A 21333-nucleotide genomic window follows, 5' to 3' on the forward strand; every position below is an offset into this window, starting at 1 on the left:
TCGGAGGTCACCCGCGAGGCATCTCGGGACGGCGGCCGCTGCCGGACACGCTCGGCCGGGCCACCTGCGGCGGCAGCACGGCCTGGGCGGAGGAATCCGGGCAGGCAGCTCGGGATTGGCTGCCGCGGACGCGCTGCGCCGCACGGGATGCTTCCGCGCGCCGTCGTCGGAACGCGCAGGCGGCAGCCCCGCGCCGAGGTGTCCCTAGGTCTGAGACGGGGGGCATACGACAGCCGCTGCCGCGCCCCCTGGACGGCTCCGGGCTTGGATCGAGGAGCGGGGCGGCTGCGTGGGGGCCGCCCTAGGACGGACCGGAAGCCCAGGAAAGCAGCCGGGCGAGGATTCCAGGAAGACAGTCCGCCTGACTGCAGCAAAAAGGACATCGCTCCTCAGATGGGACAGCCATTCTTAGGCTCGGCCGGCTTAGCCAGCTGTATGAGAACTGCTGATCCCCAGTGAAGCTGTCCTGGCTGAGGTGGTTCATAAGGATACGGTGACAGTACAGACCAGATAATGAAAGGACCCATGGTGTGTAATCGCCCTAGGCTAGAGAAAATACTCCAGTTTACATAGCAGTAAACTAAAGAAAACGGGGAAGGACGTGAAAAAAGACCCTTTACCATGGGAGGAGGGTCAACTGTGTTTATAATGGAAATATACATTGAAATCACATCTTGTGAGGATGCAGCCATTCATAGTTACTGGCGGTGGTGGCTCGAGCCTTTAATCCCAGCACTGGGTAGAGGCAAGCGGATCTCAAGGCCAGCCTGGTCTGTAGAGTGAGTTCCTGGACAGCCAGAGCTGTTACACAGAGAAACCCTGTCTTGAAAAACCAAAAACGAAAAAGAAAAAAAAAAAAACCCAAAAAGTTGCTATTTTGGAATGAGTCCTTGCTATTTTGGAATGAGTCCTGGTTTCTGTTTAAGTGAATAAAGCAAGGTGTAAAAATAAATGTACATATATATGAGTATATAGTTGGAGCTTTTCGTGGGGACCACGATCAGCCTGTTTTGCAGCGGCTTCCAAATAACTACTCGGAGACTTATTAATAAAAATGCTCAACCGTTAGCTGTCTTGCACCCTCAGCGTTTCCTGACAACTCCCCTGGCTCCATCTTCCTTCTTCCCAGCATTCTCTCTGCCCTGAAAATACTGTCTAGCCATCGATCAATCAGCTTTTTATTGACGAGAGCAATACATATTTACGGTGTGCAAAGACTGTTCCACAGCATAAGTAGGCACATATTCATTGGAAAGAATGAAGGATAGTGCAGAAACGGAAGAGTTACTCATAAAGAGGGTAATGGGTATAGGAGATAAAGGTAGAAACAAGACATCTGAATTTTCAAAATTTACATAGCCAAATGGTAAAACAAGAAAAAAAAAAACCCCGAAGTCCAAAGTAAATTGAAACAAACCAATTCACTCTAAGTACAATTGATGTGTAACTAAGATACACAAAGGAAAGAATACATTTGCAGTGTTTGAGCGCCACACTCTGGTACTGTGCCTGTGGAGGACTCTGTCCTATAGATAATAATAATTACTCAGTTTCATTAAGTGATTTATAATTAACCATATCGTTGCTGTGATTTTGAAGCTGTATGTATATTGTAGTACAAATATTTTAATGTTACTTTCTCCAAAGATGTCCAGGGTTAAAAAAGAAAAAACAAGATACAAACACAAAACCAAAGAAGCACTTGTTGCTCTTTCAAAGGACCTGGGTTTAATTCCCATCACCCTCATGGCAGCTCATGAATGTATGTAACTCCAGTTACAGGGGGTCTGATGCCCCCTTCTGGTCTCATATGTAGGCATATGTGTGGTACACAAGCATAACACTCACACACACACACACACACACACGTATGTGTATATATATAAATACTTTTTAAAAAACCATTTTGTAGATATAAAATTTTTATTTTATATGTATGAATGTTTCGACTGTATGTATGTCTGTGTGCCTGGTGGCTTTGGAAGTCAGAAGAGGGTGGCGGATCTAGACCTGGAGTTATAGTTAAGCACACTGTTGCAGCTTGCTTGCTGGCAGGGACTTTGAAACACTACAGAGCTGTGGCAATAAAAATGGCTACAGCCGGTATCTCTGCCATGAGGCTGGAAAGCTAAGGAATGGGCTGGATCCAGCCGTCAAAGCCATGGCTTTAGGACTGATATTGCTTCGTAAATTAAAGACTCATGTGGTCAGAAAAAGAGAGATATACAGTAAAGAGAGATTCAAAGACAGAAAATTTCTAAATGGTTTACAGTGTGTTAAAAATATATGCAGGCTAAAGGTTCAAGTTCTTAAAAGTAAAAAAGAGAAAGAAAGAGAGTAGTTGGGTATGGTAGTACACACCTTTAATCCCAACACTTGGGAGGCAGAAAGAGATTGACCTCTGTGACTTCAAGGTGTGGCAGGACACACCTTTAATCCCAATGCCTGGGAGGCAGAGACAGGTGGATCTCTGAGAGTTCAAGGACAGCCTGGTCTACAGAGTTATTCCAGGACAAAGATATACAGAGAGCCTGTCTCAAAAAATAAAAGTAAAAATAAATGAAATAGAGGTTAAAATAAAGCACACAAAGATGGAAAATACATAGAGAATTTTGATACTGTATGCTATCATGCTCTCTTTGAATTGTTTGATGCTGAGGAAAGAGCAACAGCTGCTAAAAGATATTTGTTTACAAATGCTGCTGAACTAACCCAACATAGATACTTTGAAAATACCTTGACTTTAAAATTTGTATCTAAGGACATGATCCTTTGGAAAGGAGTTTCTTCTTTTGTTTTCACAGAGGATGAGACCCTGTGGATTGTTTCTATTCCAATATGGTATGATAGACCGCACCCTCCTGAAAGGATGCTGTGAACACCTTCAGAAAATTACTTCATTCAACTGCCAACTGAGATGAACCTAGCAGACAGGTTATACCATGAAAGACCTAAATAACAGAGCCCCTATACAGCAGGAAGCAGTTTGGAGAGAAAAAACTGTGCCCATGTTCCCAAATATTGTTTATAAATGTTCTTTTACATTTAAAGGGGGATATGATATAGATATGAATAATTTGCATTGATATGGATTTTGCTTTATTGATATAAATTTAAGGTCAATTTTGTTATATGTATATATATTTCTGATATTGATTAAGGTATTGTGATTGTGTAGTTCATGTAAAAATGTAATGTATATAGGTTGTTAATAGATAATCATCTATAATAGTCAAGCTTGTAGTCATGTTAGATTTTCTAGATGTACATAGATGTATTTTATTTTTTTTGTTTTATTTTTTTTGGTTTTTCGAGACAGGGTTTCTCTGTAGCTTTGGTGCCTGTTCTGGAACTAGCTCTTGTAGACCAGGCTGGCCTCGAACTCCCAGAGATCTGCCTGCCTCTGCCTCCTGACTGCTGGGATTAAAGGCGTGCGCCACCACCGCCTGGCCATAGATATATTTTAGATAGACATTCTTCATATCTTTCAAAGACTACAGAATATGACATTTAATGTTTTAATAACCTAGGACTGTTCATGACAGTGAGACATGTCTGCTCCTGGTAGCACCAATCTTCTTCAAGAAGAAGATGGGCATCGAAGAGTCTCCTTATGGAGTTTGATAGCCATTTGGGCAAGAAACTGCTCTTGCCTGAATTGTTGTATGAACTGGACACAAAGAACCCACAGAAAGAGGACTGCTGAACTTGCCTAAAAGTGAGATGGTCTTTCGGGGTTCCTGATTCATGAAAGAGTCTGTGAGACATTCTGCAGAACACAGCAGATAGTGACTGAACTGCCTTTGAAATTTCCTGCTTCATGGAAATGTCTCTGGAAACTATGGGCCTGTAGGCCGAAGATGGATGCCCCAACGGTACAGAGGAACTTTGGGTTACTGTCCAGGCAGCGAGATGTCTCTGTGATTTCTAGAGTTTTGTAAGTTGCTTATTTCTTGTTTACTTAGGTAATATTATATCCTTCTGGAGTCTTTGATGGAGTTGAAGAATGGTTAGTTATAGCTATAGTTTTCCTTTGTTATGGTAAAAGATAAAATAGATATAAATATTGTAACTGTAATTCTTACTTGATAACTGTTTTGTTATATGTAATTTTGCTATGTTAAAGTTAAAGCCTTACTTTTTTTTTGTTTAAACAGAAAAAGGGGAAATGATGGAGGAAGGTCATCGGTTAATTAATAAAGAAACTGCTTGGCCCTGATAGGTTAGAACATAGGTGGTGGAGTAAACAGAACAGAATGCTGGGAGGAAGAGGAAGTAAGGTAAGACGCCTCAGACAGATGCCATTTCCTTTCCTCTCTGGAGCAGACGCGATAAAGCTCCGACCCAGGATGGACGTAGGCTAGAATCTTCCTGGTAAGCGCACCTCGTGGTGCTACACACATTAATAGAAATGGGCCAAGCAGTGTTTATATGAAAAAAAAAAAAAACCAGAGCTTCTGCTACCAGTTCTGGGGGGCGTAAGTCAAATATTTCGCTATGTCTTAAATGCAGAGGAAGTGTCTGAGTTAATGAGATACGTCCGATACGTCCACAGGATTTAGGAGAAAAGACAAAACTAACCCATAATGATAGATGATATCAGCAGGTGCTAGGAGTGGAAGAGGAGAAGCAGCAACTGAAAAGTAAGACTGAGGAACTTAGGGTTGGAGCCGGTGTGTGGTTACCCAGGTTTATGTGTTTGTTCTTTATCTTGGTTACCCAGATATACACACTCATCAAAGCAAATCAAACTAGCACTAAAAGGGCACATTTCTTGCATGCAAGTTACATGTCAATAAAGTTTGCAAATGAACCACAACAAACCACATGAGAAAAGCCAAAGGTTCAAAAATAAAAATTAAAAAGTTAGTAAGCAGAGGCTATCTTTTGAGGGTTTGGTACATGGAAGGAGAAAGTCAATCTAATTCATGACTTGAGTTGGAAGAGATTCCAGGGCAGGCAGAGGATACTTCCCAGTGGGAAAGCAGCTGTTCCAGCTGTGACCAGGTTGGGGACTGGGCACTGGGCAGCCAGAGGCAGGTGACTAGTTGGAAGCCAGTCACCCCATCTGTCTGCTTTAGAGGGGTGTAGTTGGCCATGTTGAAAGTGGAGACAAGGGCTTGGGGTAGAGTTCAGCAGGTAGAGTGCCTGGCACACATGAAACCCTGAGTTCAATCCCCAGCACTTGCACACTGGGTGTGGGGCTACACACATAGCACTCAGGAGGTGAAGGCAGGAGGCTCAAGGTCATCCTCAACTTCATAAGGTAGGAGACAAAATTGGGGGATTGGAGGAGCTCTCAGTGTTGAATCAAGCCCTGGGTCTTTTGTACTGATTGTTGCAGAGTGTATGGTCCAGCTTCCTGAATGATGAGTGGAAAGCACACTGACTTCTTTTCGGCCTCAATACAGCAGGGTGGCTTCCTGGGGTGTCATAGTTAATAAAGCTTTGACTTCTTGAGAGAGTTGCTACAGGGTGTAGGTTACAATTCTATTTAATACAGGATATAACCTGGCCATGGTTCATTATATAGTGTAGTGCCAAAAGTAAAATTTGAAGCCACAGGAATCAGCTGGGAGGATTCCCCACAAGCCAAATTAGGGGTAATTTTAGCATCGAAAGGGAAATGACAACAACCGACCGCAAATACTGAATACCTGAAAACTTTAGCGTGTTTGTGATCCCCAAACCCAGGAGCAGACACAGAGATTATAAATGTGAGGAAAGCCTGGGCTACGTGGCAAAACCTGCCTCAAAAAAACCTGAAACCAACCATGAGCCCATAGTTATTCTTGGACCGAGAGAATAGTTCTCCCGTTATTGGAATTGACTATTAAATCAGTGTACTGCTCTGTCAATTAAAGAAAATAGCATATATTCTGCCTTATATAACTGTGCACCAAGCCTGATGGATGGTGCATTTCTGTACACTCAAGAGGCTAAATACTAGGTTCCAGGCCAGCCTGGGCTACCTAGAAAGAGCCTGTCTCAAAAATCATTAATAATAATAATAGAACAATGATTCACCTCCACTTGATGAAGGATAAATTTTCCTGATGTTCTGGGTATGAACCTAACCTTTAACTACAGAGCCATCGCTCTAGCCTGTTTTCTTTGTAGTGAGGAGCGGCAGGCCACTTCCCTGCCATGTGGAGTGGCGAGCTGCTTCCTGCCACGCTGGATCCTGCACGGCTAGCTTATGCCCCCAAGTAATTACACACAAATTGTATTCTTTTAAACACTGCTTGGCCCATTAGCTCTAGCCTCTTACTGGCTAGCTCTCACATCTTTGATTAACCCATTTCTAATAATCTGTGTAGCACCACGAGCTGGCTTACCAGGGACGATCTTAACCTGCATCTGTATGGAGTGGGAGAATCATGGCGACTGCCTGACTCAGCTTCTTTCTCCCAGCATTCTGTTCTGTCTACTCCACCTACCTAATGACTGGCCTATCAAATGGGCCAAGGCAGTTTCTTTATTAATTAACCAATGAAAGCAACAGATTAGAAAAAAGTCACTCCCACATCATTTCTTTACAATAGAGTACCCCCTACTAAATGTATAATAAATGATAGAATTAGAAAATAACCACTGGCCTGGTGGTGGTGGCACACAACTTTAATCCCACACTCAGAAGGGAGAGGCAGGCGGATCTCTGTGAGGCGAGCCTGGTGTACAGAGAGAATTTCAGGGCAGCTAGTAACTTTTTTTTTCTCTAGGATAGGGTTTCTTTGTGTAACAGCTCTGGCTGTACTGGAATTTACTCTGAAGACCAGCTTGGACATGAATGCACAGAGATCCGCCTGCCTCAGCCTCCCAAGTGCTGGGATTAAAGGCGTGTACCGCCACCTAAAGGAAATCATTTAATTGGGGTGGCGGCTTACAATGTCAAAGGTTTAATCCATTATCATCATGGCAGGGAGCATGGCGGTGAACAGGCAGACATGGTGTTGGAGAAGTAGCTGAGAGTCCTACATCTTGCAGGCACGGAAAGTCAACTGAGACACTGGGCAGTATCCTGAGCATAGAAAACCTCAAAGCCTGCCCCACAGTGAAACACTTCCTCCAACAAAGCCATATTCACTCCAACACAACCATATCTCCTAATAGTGCCACTCCCTATTAGTTTATGAGGGCTAATTATATTCAGATTACTACATTCTACTCGCTGGTCCCCATAAGCTTTCAGCAATCTTATAATGTGAAATTCAATTTGAAATTTAGTCCAATTTCAAAAGTCCCCATAGTCTATCACAGTCTCAACACTTTAAAAATCTAAAGTTCAAAGTCTCTCATGAAATTGATGCAATCTCTTAACAATAATCTTCTATAAAATCAAACCCAAAAACCAAATCACATACATCCAGCATAAAATGGCATCTCTAAACCTTGGGGTCTCCAAAGCAATCCAGGCTTCAACTTCACAGCTTCATGAAATGGCCTTTCTGGTCTTCCATTCAGGGACCACACTGACACATGCCTGGCCTCAGTGGCTTTCCTTCGCGCGGAGGCAAATTCCATAACCCATTTCTTCTATCCTTAGCTCTAAAGCCAGAACCATGTGGTCAAAGCTACCAAGTTCTGGTGTTTGCTGGGGCCGAAACATGGCCCCCTTGTTCAATTACAACTTCACCAGATATCTCTCTTTCACTACCCAAGCTTGGCTGTCCTGAAACTGGATCTCTAGACCAGGATGGTTTCAATCTCAGAGATCCGAAAGCTTCTGCCTTCGAAGTCCTGGGATTAGAGGCGTGTGCCATCACCTACCTGGCTCTAAGATGCTCTTTAACTCCTTTTCACAAGTTGGAAACTTAGCTGGGAGGATCTTGTCCTGAGTCCACCATTCTTTTTATACCATTTCCTAATCCTTAGCTCCATTTCACTTCCTGTGTTCTTTTTGTCCTCAAAATTTACCTTTTGTAATCTACCCTGCTCAACTTGCTCCTTTCCAGTACAAATCTTCATCAGAGTCATCACTAACAACCACATGACAGAGTCCATAGTAGGCTGTTTTGAGACCCCTCTGCCAGTGGAATTAATCCAAAACTTCACTTTTGCACGGGCAGACTTTTTAGACAAGGGCAAAAGGGCAGCCACTTTCTTCACCAAAATATCACGACTATGATCTCTAGGCAACTGCTAACAGCATTAAGATGCTGTTATTCACCGAGACACCCGGCGGGGCTATCCATTGTCCAGGCATATGGGACTGTGGTTATTGGGCATACTTTGTCAACAAAAACTATTCTGAAAGGTCTGCATAGTACTGTACTCTGGGAAGGAGCACCACCTGGTGGCCACATGGAAGCAAACTCTGTTTCATTGCAGTAGTAGGTGTGAGGGGCATTTATTTCCCTAAGGGAGGCAGAGACCTTGGGTAGTCATCAGTGGGGGGGCTTTTGGAGGGACTCGTTGGTTTTAAACATGGGATGAACCTTCTTTTCACCCTTCCTTGGTTCTGTTGGGTTCCTTGTAAAGATGGGAAGAGATGGTCTGGGACCAGTCAAAGGAAAAGACAGGAGGATGGCCGGGGGGGAAAAAACAAATGTAATCTAGACATAAATGGCCCAAGGTCAAATAAAGGGATAGTAGCAAGTCTTGGGCTAAAAAATTATGACTTGAGATAGATGCAAGAAATACAATGAGAAGTCAGGAATTATGATGGTATGCATAAGTGGGAGAGGTGCACACACATGCACACACATACACACACACACACACACACACACGGGACTTGGCTGGGAGGTGGCTCATTGGGTAAAGTGTCTGCTGTGTAAGCATGAGGATCTTAGTTCAGATCCCCAGCACCCACAAAAGCTGGGTGTGGTGGTGCCTGGCTGGGACTCCCGTGCTGTTAGGGTCATGGTGGAGACAGATAGGACCCAGGGAACTGATGAGCTCCAGCTGCAGTGAGAGACCCTGTCTCTAAAAATGAGGTAGAGACCGATTTAGGAAGATATCTGCTATGGATCTCTGGACTCCAGGAGAGCAATGCCTACAGACATATAGGTATACACCCATATGAACATGTATGAACACCATATACATATGAAAGGGTTGAGTTCTGTCTTTTGGGTGTGAGGTACAGTTCACATGCATGTCAGAGCACAGATCTGGAGGAAACAACCCTGGAGACTAAACAGCATCACCACCGTGTGTCTTTTTTATAGCATGTATATAACAACTCAGCAACCAGTTAGTGACTCTTCAAGCTCTTGATCCTAAATGACAGGATTTCAGGGCATGGTCACAGTAGTACTGAGACAAGCAGCTAGATGTGGTGGTACAGGCCTGTACTCCAAGCACTCTAGAGGCAGGGGAAGGAGATTTCTTCAAGTTACAAATATTAAAATAGGGAAGACAGGCAAACCCCTCTTCTTGGGACATCAGCCTAAGCTGGTCAAGTTCAGTTTAAGCCAAAGCAAGACAATGGTGATTGAGGAAGAAGATGTAGCACGAGGAGGAGCAAGACTTCATGGAGCCTTGGGTGAGGGGAGACTAAAGTTAGGTAATTGTCCATTAGTCATAAGCTAATTTCAAAAGATGTTCTTTTTGTGAGCAACCACTGGCCTTGAGGTTTCCAGGGTGACAGACAGGCAGAGGCTAACCAGAGGAACTGCTGAGTCTTTCTTGACATCATCGTCTTGCAAAAGTATCTTAGCCTCACGGTTTGGTTTGGACCATACAGTAAGGCTGAAGGAGAAGACTTGAGGTTCAGAGAAAGGCAGGCTGGGGCGGAAGAAACACACATCTGCTCCAGAGGGCAGGAGGCCAAGTTCACACACACATGGTCTTCAACAAAACATTTCCCAAATGACCAACAACTTGAGTTGAGTCTGACTCTTACACAATATAGAGACTGTGAAGTAACCCTTTCCCGCCATTTAAGTCACCCCCTAAGTGGCTTACTTTGGTAGAGTCACGGCTTTTAGCAAAAGTTGCCTACGCGATGGTTCTCAACATCCGCTTGAGTCATTATAAGAAATCCAAGGCCTGGCGGTGGTGGTGCACGCCTTTAATCCCAGCACTTGGGAGGCAGAGGCAGACGGATCTCTGTGAGTTCGAGACCAGCCTGGTCTACAAGAGCTAGTTCCAGGACAGGCTCCAAAACCACAGAGAAACCCTGTCTTGAAAAACCAAAAAAAAAAAAAAAAAAAAAAAAAAGAAATCCAAAATACTGTCTGCTGAAGGAATGTCAGGACAGATGGCACATATGTGGATTCTTGCACTCTGTATTCTGTGACTAGAAATTTCCTTAGAATTTGGTTTCTACCCCTTTTATAAAAACCTTTCTTTTGCTTTTAAAAACCATGGAAATTGAGATTTTTGGAATTTGGCTTCAGGATTTCAGCATTATACTCTTTCGGAAGGGATTTGACTCTTTTGGGACTTCAACATTTGGGGTGATGGCATTAGGGCCTGTGTCTCTGGAGATTATGAACAATTCCAGGTACAAGTCATTTTCATTTAGGTTCCTGCCTGGGTAAGATTTGTGACATGAAAGAAAAAGAAATAGAGATGAAAACGCCATAATGAAACCCATTACTTTGTATGTTAACCTAAAACATTAATTTTGGGGGAAAAAACCAAGACAAAACAGAAGAGGACACAGCTAAGATCTATTCATGAGAGATTTTAAATCCAAGCATGTGGAACTGACTAGCCTGCCCCTCAGGGCAGCAGCGTTAGACACCTCGCTGGAGGAAGTCCTTTTTCTCAGCGGACAAAGTTCACTTGTCTTCAACCATACTGATCTAGGCTTTTTGAATTTTAAAGGTATCCATAACACAACCCAGGTCTCCTCCACCTGAGCACAGACACTCAACACTTCTCCTGAGTGAACAAGTCTCTCTGCCTGAAAGCATCCTCCCAAATTCCTCTTACCCCAAGCCCATCCTTGTGTGTGTGCATGTGTGTGTGTGTGTGCACAGGGAGTGGAAGAAAACATTGGGAACTATGCAGCCACCAGCCTTCTGTTTCCTTTGATAGTGTTTTTTTTTTTTTTTTTTTTAACCAAATAAAGGCCTAAACCCAAATCCTATCCGTTGCTGAGGAAGACTGTCTTAAATTCTATATATAATCGCTCTGAAAACATTTGATAGTCATAGCTTATTAGACTATAAGGCCAGAAGGGGAAACAGTGTTTTTATTTTGTTGTTGTTGTTTTTGAAACAGTGGGTTTTTGAAGTCACCGAAGACACAAAACGTGCAGGGTACAGGCGGGATTTAGGAAACATGAACTTCGCGTTCTAATCCCGACGCTTTGTTCTAATCCCGACGCTTATTCGTTAACTGAGATGCACCTGGAGTCAGTAGTACCAAACCCACGGGTAACAAAGATGAACACATGCAAATCTGCGACATGATTTTTTTTTTTTTAAATTTAAATTCTGTCTGTGTGTGTGGCTGCAGGCCAGAAGAGGGCATCAGACCTCATTACAGATGTTTGTGAGCCACCATGTGGTTGCTGGGAATTGAACTCAGGACCTTTGGAAGAGCAGGCAATGCTCTTAACCTCTGAGCCATCTTTCCAGCCCTGCGACATGATTTTAACTTCAACATTCCTGCTGCTGGGCATCCCGTGGGTGATCGAGACACTTGGCTGCGGTCCTGACTCCAGCCCGGAGAAAGCCCCAGGGAAGGTCATTCTGGGCACAAGTAACTGGGTCATAGGGGCCGTGGTTACACCAAGGTTCTGACCAGCAGCAGGGCCGTGGCTTCCCGGAGAACGACCTCCGGGACTTCCAAGAGGCGCGCGTGGAAGAGGCGGGGAGGCGCCACAGCCCAGAGTCCAGGTTGGGCGGGGCCGGGGCTGAGGATGGGGGCGTGGTCACACCGGGGGCGGGGCCCTGACAGGCTCTCGGGCCCTACCAACTTAGCACGGGGGAGGCGCGGCCTTCTCCGGGCGCCGCTTAGTCACGGTGCGGGCGCCTGCACCGCCGTCCTCCCCTCCGTGGATGGGCGCGGCCGGCAGGGTCACCGCCGCGCGCTGTCCTTGTGGACGCGGTGCGGACGCCGCAGAGCGGACGCGCGCTTGAGAGCGAACGGACGTGTTCTGTGGAGATCGGCGGCCTAGGGCGTCTCAGTATGTTGTGTCGGGCGGTGTGCAGGTGAGCGGCGGAGCCCGGGGCCGCGGCGTCCTCGTTGTGGGGGAATCTCGGGGTGACGAGCGTGGCTGGTTCGCGCTGTGGGTGGCGTGACGCGGGGCGTCCTCTGTGTCCCTTCCAGCGCGGGCCGGAGGCTGGCCCCAGCGGCCAGTACCGCGGGCTCCCGGCACAAGCACAGCCTGCCCGACCTGCCTTACGACTATGGCGCGCTGGAGCCGCACATCAACGCGCAGATCATGCAGCTGCACCACAGCAAGCACCACGCGACCTACGTGAACAATCTGAACGCCACCGAGGAGAAGTACCACGAGGCCCTGGCCAAGGGTAGGTGCGAGGCCCCTGCACGAGAGACGCCCCGGGTGGGCACCGCTTGCCACCGGCTCCCCCTTTCCCAGACGGTTGTCGGTTTCGATGCAGGAGAGTGCCTCCGTTGGTTTGCACAAACGTCCTTTACTATTCCGGAAAACGCAGCACCTCCCGAAAGTACCCGCTACACTTGACTGTTCTGAGTCCGTCTTTGTCACCCGTGTTGCTGGCTAACATTGGTAAATTGGAAGTCGTTTACAGACTGTTCCCAGACGCCACTGCTTTTTGCATAATGAATATTTATTATTTTCGTTTTGCATTTGGATATTTAAAATCTGCGGTTGTTATATAACGTGACTTTGGGAAAGTTTACTTTTTTCAGGTAGCCTTGGCGGCCATTTGCAGAAGGGCTGAGAGTGCCCAGGCTGGGTCAGCCAGGTGCCCTTGAGGGGCAGGATGGCTGGTGCTAGGAGTGGCTGGGGCTTTGCTGGGAGCGAGCGGTCCGTGGGTGGCCTGACAGCAGGTGCAGGAGAGGGTCTGAAGTGCGTGGCATCAGGAGTCTGCAGCCCACGTCGTGATTATTGTCATTATTTTGGACAACAGTAGGATTGTTCAGTCTGGGCTTGGGCTCCCTGACCCCTGAGAAACGCCCGCGGACTCCCATTTCACACCTTTTACTAGATGGACAACTACAGGACAACGCAGGAGTTAGCACTTAGCAGACGCACCGGCCAGCACCGGCTAGTCATGGTTCTTTTCTTGATTTAACTTTGGGGTCAAAGTTCACAAGAAAAATATATCTATTTTGTGATAAACAGTATCTGTCACTAAATGGAAAAATAGTTAAGTTTATTTATCTATGTTTTTAAGCCATAACGTGTGGACTTTTGTGTTTGCACCTCGGATGATGTTTATGGGAACACTGTGGTGAAAAAACCTGTCTGTGCGTGTGTGGATGTATGCTCCACACATCGGGCTGGCAGGGGGCAGAGGAGACCTTTTGGGAGTTGATTCTCTCCTTCCACTGTGGTATCCAAGAACTGAACTCAGGCTGTCAGCTCAGGTCGGGATGTCAGGTTTTCCAGGCAAGAGCTTTTTGTTTGTTTGTTTTTCACCTGTTGAGCCTCCCACAGTGCCTGGGAATATTGTTTGAATGGCTAGTCAAAGTAGCATGCTGTCTCTTTAGTCCGTTAGTAGTTTTCCAGGGAAAATGATTGGTAGTCATATCTCTAGATTAGCTGCATTGCTTGAAGAACTGCAGAGTAAAATTTACTTTTTTAAAAATGTACTTTATTGACTCAGATCTGGGAAATTGGTTGAGTCAAGTGTCAGTGACAGCTGGCTGGCTAGGGGCATCTAGTGGAGAAGTGTGGTATTTCAGCATGACTGTGTTTGCGGGAAATGGCCAACCCAAGAGAAGAAAATTACCACATTCTGGAAGATTTACTTGCAATGAGTAAGTCACATGAGCCTTGACTCCGGGAAGAGACTCTGATTTAGGAACTAGCAGGTGGGGAAGGATGAGGTCATGGTGAAGTGGGAATATCCCAGCTGGGAAAGTGTTTCCTTCAAGGCGACATCTGATACCTGAAACTTCCCTGAGTGTTGTAAAATCATCTTAAATTTAATACTTTTATTCTGTGAGTGTAGCCAGAGCTTTGTTTGTTTAGTGAGTGCTGCTGTAATGCCTGACTGTAATACTGTATTGTAGGCTTAGACAGGAAGTTTTTTTTTTTCTTTCTCCGAGACAGGGTTTCACTGTATATCCCTAGCTGTCCTGGAACTCGTTCTCTGGACCAGGCTGGCCTCAAACTCAGAACTCTACCTGGAGAGGAAGATTTCCTAATAGGTGTCTGTGCTTTGTATTTCAGGAGATGTTACGACTCAGGTTGCTCTTCAGCCTGCACTCAAGTTCAATGGTGGGGGCCATATCAATCACAGCATCTTCTGGACAAACCTGAGCCCCAATGGTGGTGGAGAACCCACAGGTTGGTAGGCGCTGCTGCAGCTTTATATTTGCTGTATAGCAGGCTGATGGTTGCTTTTGTTTTGTCCTCTTAATTTTTTTTTTTCCCAAGAGGGTTTCTCTGTGGAACTAGCTCTTATAGACCAGGCTGGCCTTGAACTCACAGAGATCCGCCTGCCTCTGCCTCCAGAGAGCTGGAATGAAAGGCGTGGAGCTGGTTTTCTTTTTCTGCCTCACCAGGCTTGTAGAGCAGCGAGTGCTATTGCTCTCTGAGCCATCTAATGTAGCATGTCCCCTCTCGCCTCTCTACTCCTTACCCCGCCTGTCTTTTTTTCTGGTTTTTCGAGACAGGGTTTCTCTGTAGCTTTGGAGCCTGTCCTGGAACTAGCACTTGTAGACCAGGCTGGTCTTGAACTTACAGAGATCCGCCTGCCTCTGCCTCCCTAATGCTGGGATTAAAGGCGTGCGCCACCACTGCCCAACTCGCCTGTCTTTTTATTATGGGGATTGAACCCAGTATCTTCTGTATGCCAAGTATGTGTCCGCTGACCTTTGCCCCCAGAGGACTGTCTATTCTTTTATTATGTAGATTCTCCCTGAGTTTCATATTGGTGTATTTTTTATATAGTTAGGGTGTGACAAGTTAGGCTTCAAAGGGAGGAGGAATTGAAGATTGTGTCCAGGGAATTCTGTCAGCCAGGGGCGCTCACACATGTGCTTTCTCTCTCTCTATCTTGCACACATGTGCGTACTTGGAACAGATAAACTTTCCACTGCTAGCCGTGGCCCACTGAAGAATTTACTGTACTTGATTCACCTGTGTGGTTCAGGGGTCATGGCGGGGATGCTGTCAGAATTGTGTCAAGTGCTTGGAGCAGTGCCTTTGTTTATCGTTTCTGATAGAAAGGTCACTTGTCCCGGAAAAATAAGCTTCCCGTGAAAACACCAAGAAGAAGCACATGGGCAATGAAGGATGTGCACAGTCTGCTTGTCTTTGAGCAAACAAATCCTCTGCTCTTTAGCCACTGAATACATTAGGTAATTCCACCATCTTATCCTGGCTGGTGCGGCTCTTCTGCGTCCTCTGGGGCTTGTGGAGGCTCAGGTGTTTTTAGCTGTCTTCTCATTAGGGGAGGGTCTCCCTGATTTCTTCTCCCTCTAGAAGAAACAGGCTCTAAGTGTCTGGTTTTGTTGGTTTTCCCCAACCCTCATCTCTGTGGCGGTGGTGTTGGGGATTGAACCCTGGTTTTCCACGTGCTAGGTCAACCTGCTACTGGGATACGTTCCCAGGCCCCTGTTGTTCAAAGTTGTTTTTTTAACCATTGCTAAAAAAGGCAGCCTGCCTTACTCATTTACTCGGAAGCTCATGTACTCACCCGTAAGTGACTGTGACTTGATACTTGTGAGGTTTGGCCGTGACCAGGACATAAAGTGTGTCGGAGTCAGTCAGCGGGGCCGGTGTTTCAGGACATAAAGTGTGTTGGAGTCAGTCAGCGGGGCCGGTGTTTCTGTCGCACAGTTTGTACCACTTGCTGTATAGCTGTGTTTGTAGAAGATAATTATGTTTTGGTCAATAGAATGGGAGAGGTGAGATGTTGAACCCATTTGATTCAGCGATATACTTAATGCAGAATTAATTCTGTATTGTTGCAGAATAAAAGATTGAACTAGGGATAGGGTACTACATGCCTGCAATCCCAGCATTTGTGAGGTGGAGGCAGGAGGATTTGAGGCCAGGTTTTGCGTGTGTGTGTGTGTGTGTGTGTGTGAGAGAGAGAGAGAGAGAGAGAGAGAGAGAGAGATTGTCTTTCCCCCTCACCACCTCCTCTTTTTCTCTCTTTCCCTTACTTTGTTGGGTTAAATCTAGAGCTTCATGAGTTCCAATCTGGTCTGTTCACTGAGCTGTGCTCCAGCCCTCTTAAGTGCACTGTTAGCTCAATGACGAAAGAGTGACGAACGCTTCTGAGACATAGTGTGGTAAAGATGGGGAGATGTTGGTGAGCACTGGATAGCAGCAGTAACTTTCAGTCTTTAAGTGGGGACACCCAAGTCGAAACTATTAAATGGGAAAACCAAAGGAAGCCAGTGGAGAATGTTATTTCTTTCCTGGTGAAATAGCCCAGGGACTGAAGAAATCCCTAACTGCATTCATCAGCCTTCATTAAAAATGTGTCGAATGGAAACTCAGCTTAGTGTCTGGCGCCGGGAGCAGGAACTTGGCGTTACATAGGCTTTCTGGGTTGTCTGTGTCTTCAATTGATGTCGTCCAGTTGGTTCTTGGACAGGAATATTTTAGTGTTAGGAATATAGTATTTTAATGTAGTTTTTGAAGTCTTTTTCTGCCCCCCCTCCCCCCTTCAGGAGAGTTGCTGGAGGCTATCAAACGTGACTTTGGGTCTTTCCAGAAGTTTAAGGAGAAGCTGACTGCTGTATCTGTTGGAGTTCAAGGTTCAGGCTGGGGCTGGCTTGGCTTCAATAAAGAGCAAGGTCGCTTACAGATTGCTGCCTGCTCTAATCAGGACCCACTGCAGGGAACCACAGGTAAGCTTTGAAACTCATCTTTTCGTTTTGGAGGTACTAGAGAGTACATTAACCTAGAAATAAGGTAAATTAGCAGAGTTTAAACTTATGAATGTGTAATAATTTGAGCAAATGTTAGTAGATTATACCAGAGTCTTCACAATAGACTGATACTTGGTAAAATAAGCGCATGTGATTTTTGCAGGCTCCTTAATAAGAATGTTTTAATCGTAAGTCCTGCTTCATCCTGTAGAAAATTAGGGTCAGTTTTCATTTTAATATACACAACAGTAAAAGCCTAAGTTAGATAAGCAATAAGAAGGAAGAAAGACGTAGAAGCTGAGCCTGCTTTGGTGGGATCTTCTGCTCCCCTCTGGTGAGTGTTGTGGTTAAGCTAGGACGGAACTCGGGATCTTTCTGCAGGGTTTCAGGGTACGAAACACCAGCTCAGCAACCCTTCCTTCTTCCCTGGGCCTGACTGAACTAGACATCTGTTGTAAACATCACTGAGGAGCGTGATGGAGGAGGGTCATCTTTCTATCTGTTGCTTTCATTGGTTAATTAATAAAGAAACTGCTTGGCTTCTGATAGGGTAGAATTTAGATAGGTGGAGTAAATAGAACAGAATGCTGGGAGAAAGAAGCCGAATCAGTGAGTCGCCATGATTCTCCCACTCCAGACAGATGCAGGTTAAGATCTTCCCTGGTAAGCCAATTCGTGGTGCTACACAGAATATCAGAAATGGGTTAGATCAATATGTAAAAGCTAGCCAATAAGAGGTTATAACTAATGGGCCAAGCAGTGTTTTAAAGAATACAGTTTCCGTGTGATTATTTCGGGTAAAGCCATGCGGGTGGCTGGGTGCCTGGGACGCAGCCCCGTTGCTTCATAATTCAACAGAGTGTCGCCCAACATGGCACCAAAATGTAATGGCTTAAATGAATGCAGACAGATTATAAAAATATATACAGCTTTAATGAGGAAATAGACTTACAGGACCACAGGTTCCCGCAGAGAACAGGAAAGCAGAAAAAAGGGCTGCTGGGATCATGCCCGGCAGATTTATCAGTAAACATTAGCCGGAGGCGAACATGCCCCCTAATGGGTGGGGCTTATCCCTACAGGAGCTAAGAAGTGGAGAGCCACAGTGTGTAGCAGTAGGCTGTGGCTCCGTCTCTGATGTGATGTCCTCCTCCTCTCACCTCTGCCCATGTCACTCACATCTTGACATACACTCAGATTTTGAGGAACATGAATGGTTCTCTGGGGAGGTAAGATGCCACAGAATCTGATAACATGGAAAACTTTGGTACAATAAGTTCTTCAGAGTCCGTCTGCTGCTCAGGCGCCTCGCTGAGAGGTCGTGGTTCCTGCAGTCCTCTGCACACAGAAAGTGCGTTAGAATGAAAAGTTATTAAAATGTTGCTATTAGTAGCAGGTTACGTTCCTCATAACTGATCTGGATAAACTGGCTGAGATGTTTTCATAGAGAGGCTTGAGTCTGGCCTTTTTTTTTTTTTTTTTTTTTTTTTTTTTTTTTTTTTTTTTTTTTGGTTTTTCGAGACAGGGTTTCTCTGCGGCTTTGGAGCCTGTCCTGGAACTAGCTCTTGTAGACCAGGCTGGTCTCGAACTCACAGAGATTCACCTGCCTCTGCCTCCCAAGTGCTGGGATTAAAGGCGTGCGCCACCACCGCCCGGCGAGTCTGGCCTTGCTGTTTAAGCTGGGCTGGCTTACTTGATACCTCCTTGCCTCAGCCTCCCTTGGGTTGGGGACACAGACCTGTGTCACTGTATCTGGCTTGAGGATTTAAAAATATATATATTTAACATCACTTCTGAAGGTAACGATCATTTTTCTTTGGTCCTGTTTAGTTTCTTGGTAATCTATTCTTTTTTTTTTTTTTTTTTTTTTTGGATTTTTCGAGACAGGGTTTCTCCGTAGCTTTTGGTTCCTGTCCTGGAACTAGCTCTTGTAGACCAGGCTGGCCTCGAACTCACAGAGATCCACCTGCCTCTGCCTCCCAAGTGCTGGGATTAAAGGCGTGCGCCACCACCGCCCGGCTTGGTAATCTATTCTTTTAGTGGCTCATTTAGAAACCTAAAATTAGCCTTGGAGAGTAGAACAGGCTTCTTAGGCTTCTCCCCTCCAACCCCTTGGTGCTCAGAATTTGGAAGGGAAGCTTAGGGCCTCAGCCTCCCCTAGACAGCCTACCTCACTGTGTCTCTTGACTGACGTTGGGAGGAAGACTGGGACTCAACATTAGGTGATTCCATTGCTATTTGAAGAGGAGGTCTGACTTTCTGGGAGCCTCTTACACATTATATTTTCTTCAAAAATAAAAATGTAAAATGTTTTTGTAGGAATAGTCATCCTTATGCAAATTTTCTGTGATATAAGAAACAAGTGGATGATGCTGTCTGAAAGAGTAATTTTCCCTTCTTCTTGATAGGCCTCGTTCCACTGCTGGGGATTGACGTGTGGGAGCATGCCTATTACCTTCAGTATAAGAATGTCAGACCTGATTATCTGAAAGCTATTTGGAATGTCATCAACTGGCAGAATGTCGCTGAAAGATACGCAGCTTGCAAGAAGTAAAGCCTTGTCACCTTACTGAGTATGTTAGGCCCTCGATGGCTATTTTTGTAGTAGTATAGAATACTGCAGTAACTATGACTGCTTTATTGTAACATTTATTGATGTCTATCCACATATTTGATGAACATGTTATGACAATTTCTTATTTTTAATTAAATTTATTATTAGGCAACTGTTTGAGAACAGTATATACTCTGTGAATTACTCTTGATTGACATTTTCATTAAAGCCTTGTTGCTAGGATGCTATAGCTGTCATTATAAGACCATCAGAAATATTCCTTCTCTATGTTTTTGGGGCCCATGGGAGAGTCTGCAATCCTGTTCTACTGCACTTAGAAAAAAATACTGAGTTTTTTTTTTCTTTTTTCCCCCTGAGTTGTTAATACAACAGAGAACTGAATAGTTCCCTTTCCTATTAAAAATTCCTCATTTTGGTAAGTAATCCTCTGTGTAGAGGATGTCACGTAATGGTCTTTATTTATGGTCACAGTTTCCCATTCATTTGAGATCTGTAACTTGGGGCTAAGGATATAGTTCAGTGGTAGAGCCTTGTCTGAGCGTGTAAGGCCCTGGGCTCTACCTCGGTACTGAAAACAATCATCGGATCCCATAGCTTGGCTGCTGACTGAGAACTGTTACCATGAGAGGAAGTGATTGTACCTCTGGGGCTTTCTACAGCAGAGGAGCAAAGACAATGTTGTCTTTAAAACCAACTGTGTGGTGTATGGAAGTGCTCGAGATGGACGAATTAGGGCCTGCCTAATGATGTCAGCCACGGGGACTAGGCCACAGTGCATTCTGGGAAGCTATTCAGTCCCATTAATTGTATATCTCAGAACTATACCCTGGGCCAGGTGGCGCCTTTCTGAGTGAGTAGGGTGCCTCCCTGAGAGTATTAGTTTTTCAGAGATATTTATTCTCATTTCTTCTGTAGGTTGTTTCAATAATTTGTAGCCCCCAGAGGAGTTTTATATTGTTCATAAAGGGAAGACCTTTCCATGACAAGGTGACAGTGTTTCTGATTGCATTCTTGTGCAGCGTCTGCACGTGGAGTTGTGCGCTGTGCAGATGACACAGGGACCCTTTGTGAATTTTCTTTTCACATTTTGTTTCACCATCTTCGAAATTATCTTGGTGACTGTGTAATGTTTTATCAGTTGGACCCGTCATTTAGAGTTCTATTACTGAATAGTGTTTAATTGTTGTTTATTATCAAAAAGACTGAGGCCAGCAGCCCCATGCATGCAGATTTTACTTCTTATTGGAGTATTTTCCCCCTAAGGTTTGTTTTTAGCTATGTATGATTGGGTAAGTGTGTTCACTTGAGTGCAGGTGCCCATGGAGTCTAGAAGAGATGGTTGGATCCCTTGAGCCAGAGCAGTTACAGGTGACCTGGAGTCACTTGATGTGGTTGCTGGGACTAGAACTAGGATCCTTTACAAGAGCAATAAGGAGCTGGGCGGTGGCGGTGCACGCCTTTAATCCCAGCACTCGGGAGGCAGAGGCAGGCGGATCTCTGTGAGTTCGAGGCCAGCCTGGTCTACAAGAGCTAGTTCCAGGACAGGAACCAAAAGCTACAGAGAAACCCTGTCTCGAAAAAAAAAAAAAAGCAATAAGGACTTACCCACTCTCTGGCCCCTGAAAGTTTCTTTTTTCTAAGTTTTTTAATTCTCCCCTCAAAATATATTTTCCTTAAGTGGAAAAATGGAGTAACTTAGCAGTTTCAATATTGAAGACTGAAGTTAAAAAAAATACTTAAATTCATAGCACTTTTAAAGAATTTGCTGTAGAGGCCAGTCAGGTGTTTGATGTCAGTGCTGACCCATTCCTGAT

The 21333-nt window shown here is 45.1% G+C and overlaps 1 protein-coding gene across 1 annotated transcript; it reads left to right on the plus strand.

The window, feature by feature from the left end:
• Nucleotides 1-11952: 11952 nt before the first annotated feature.
• Sod2 (superoxide dismutase 2) lies at nucleotides 11953-19741 on the plus strand. Its single transcript, XM_057762789.1, has 5 exons — nucleotides 11953-12113; nucleotides 12232-12434; nucleotides 14288-14404; nucleotides 16744-16923; nucleotides 19353-19741. The coding sequence occupies exons 1-5, from the start codon at nucleotides 12091-12093 to the stop codon at nucleotides 19496-19498; spliced, it is 669 nt and encodes a 222-aa protein (XP_057618772.1). The 5' UTR covers nucleotides 11953-12090; the 3' UTR covers nucleotides 19499-19741.
• The last annotated feature ends 1592 nt before the right edge of the window (nucleotides 19742-21333 follow it).

Source organism: Chionomys nivalis, chromosome 2, assembly GCF_950005125.1.
Source record: "Chionomys nivalis chromosome 2, mChiNiv1.1, whole genome shotgun sequence".
NCBI lineage: Eukaryota > Metazoa > Chordata > Mammalia > Rodentia > Cricetidae > Chionomys > Chionomys nivalis.

Coding starts and splice junctions, on each gene's coding strand:
- Sod2 (XM_057762789.1), top strand. CDS start 12,091: ATGTTGTGTCGGGCGGTGTGCAG. Junction 12,435..14,287: donor CCACGAGGCCCTGGCCAAGG/GTAGGTGCGAGG, acceptor TTTGTATTTCAG/GAGATGTTACGACTCAGGTT. Junction 14,405..16,743: donor TGGTGGTGGAGAACCCACAG/GTTGGTAGGCGC, acceptor TCCCCCCTTCAG/GAGAGTTGCTGGAGGCTATC.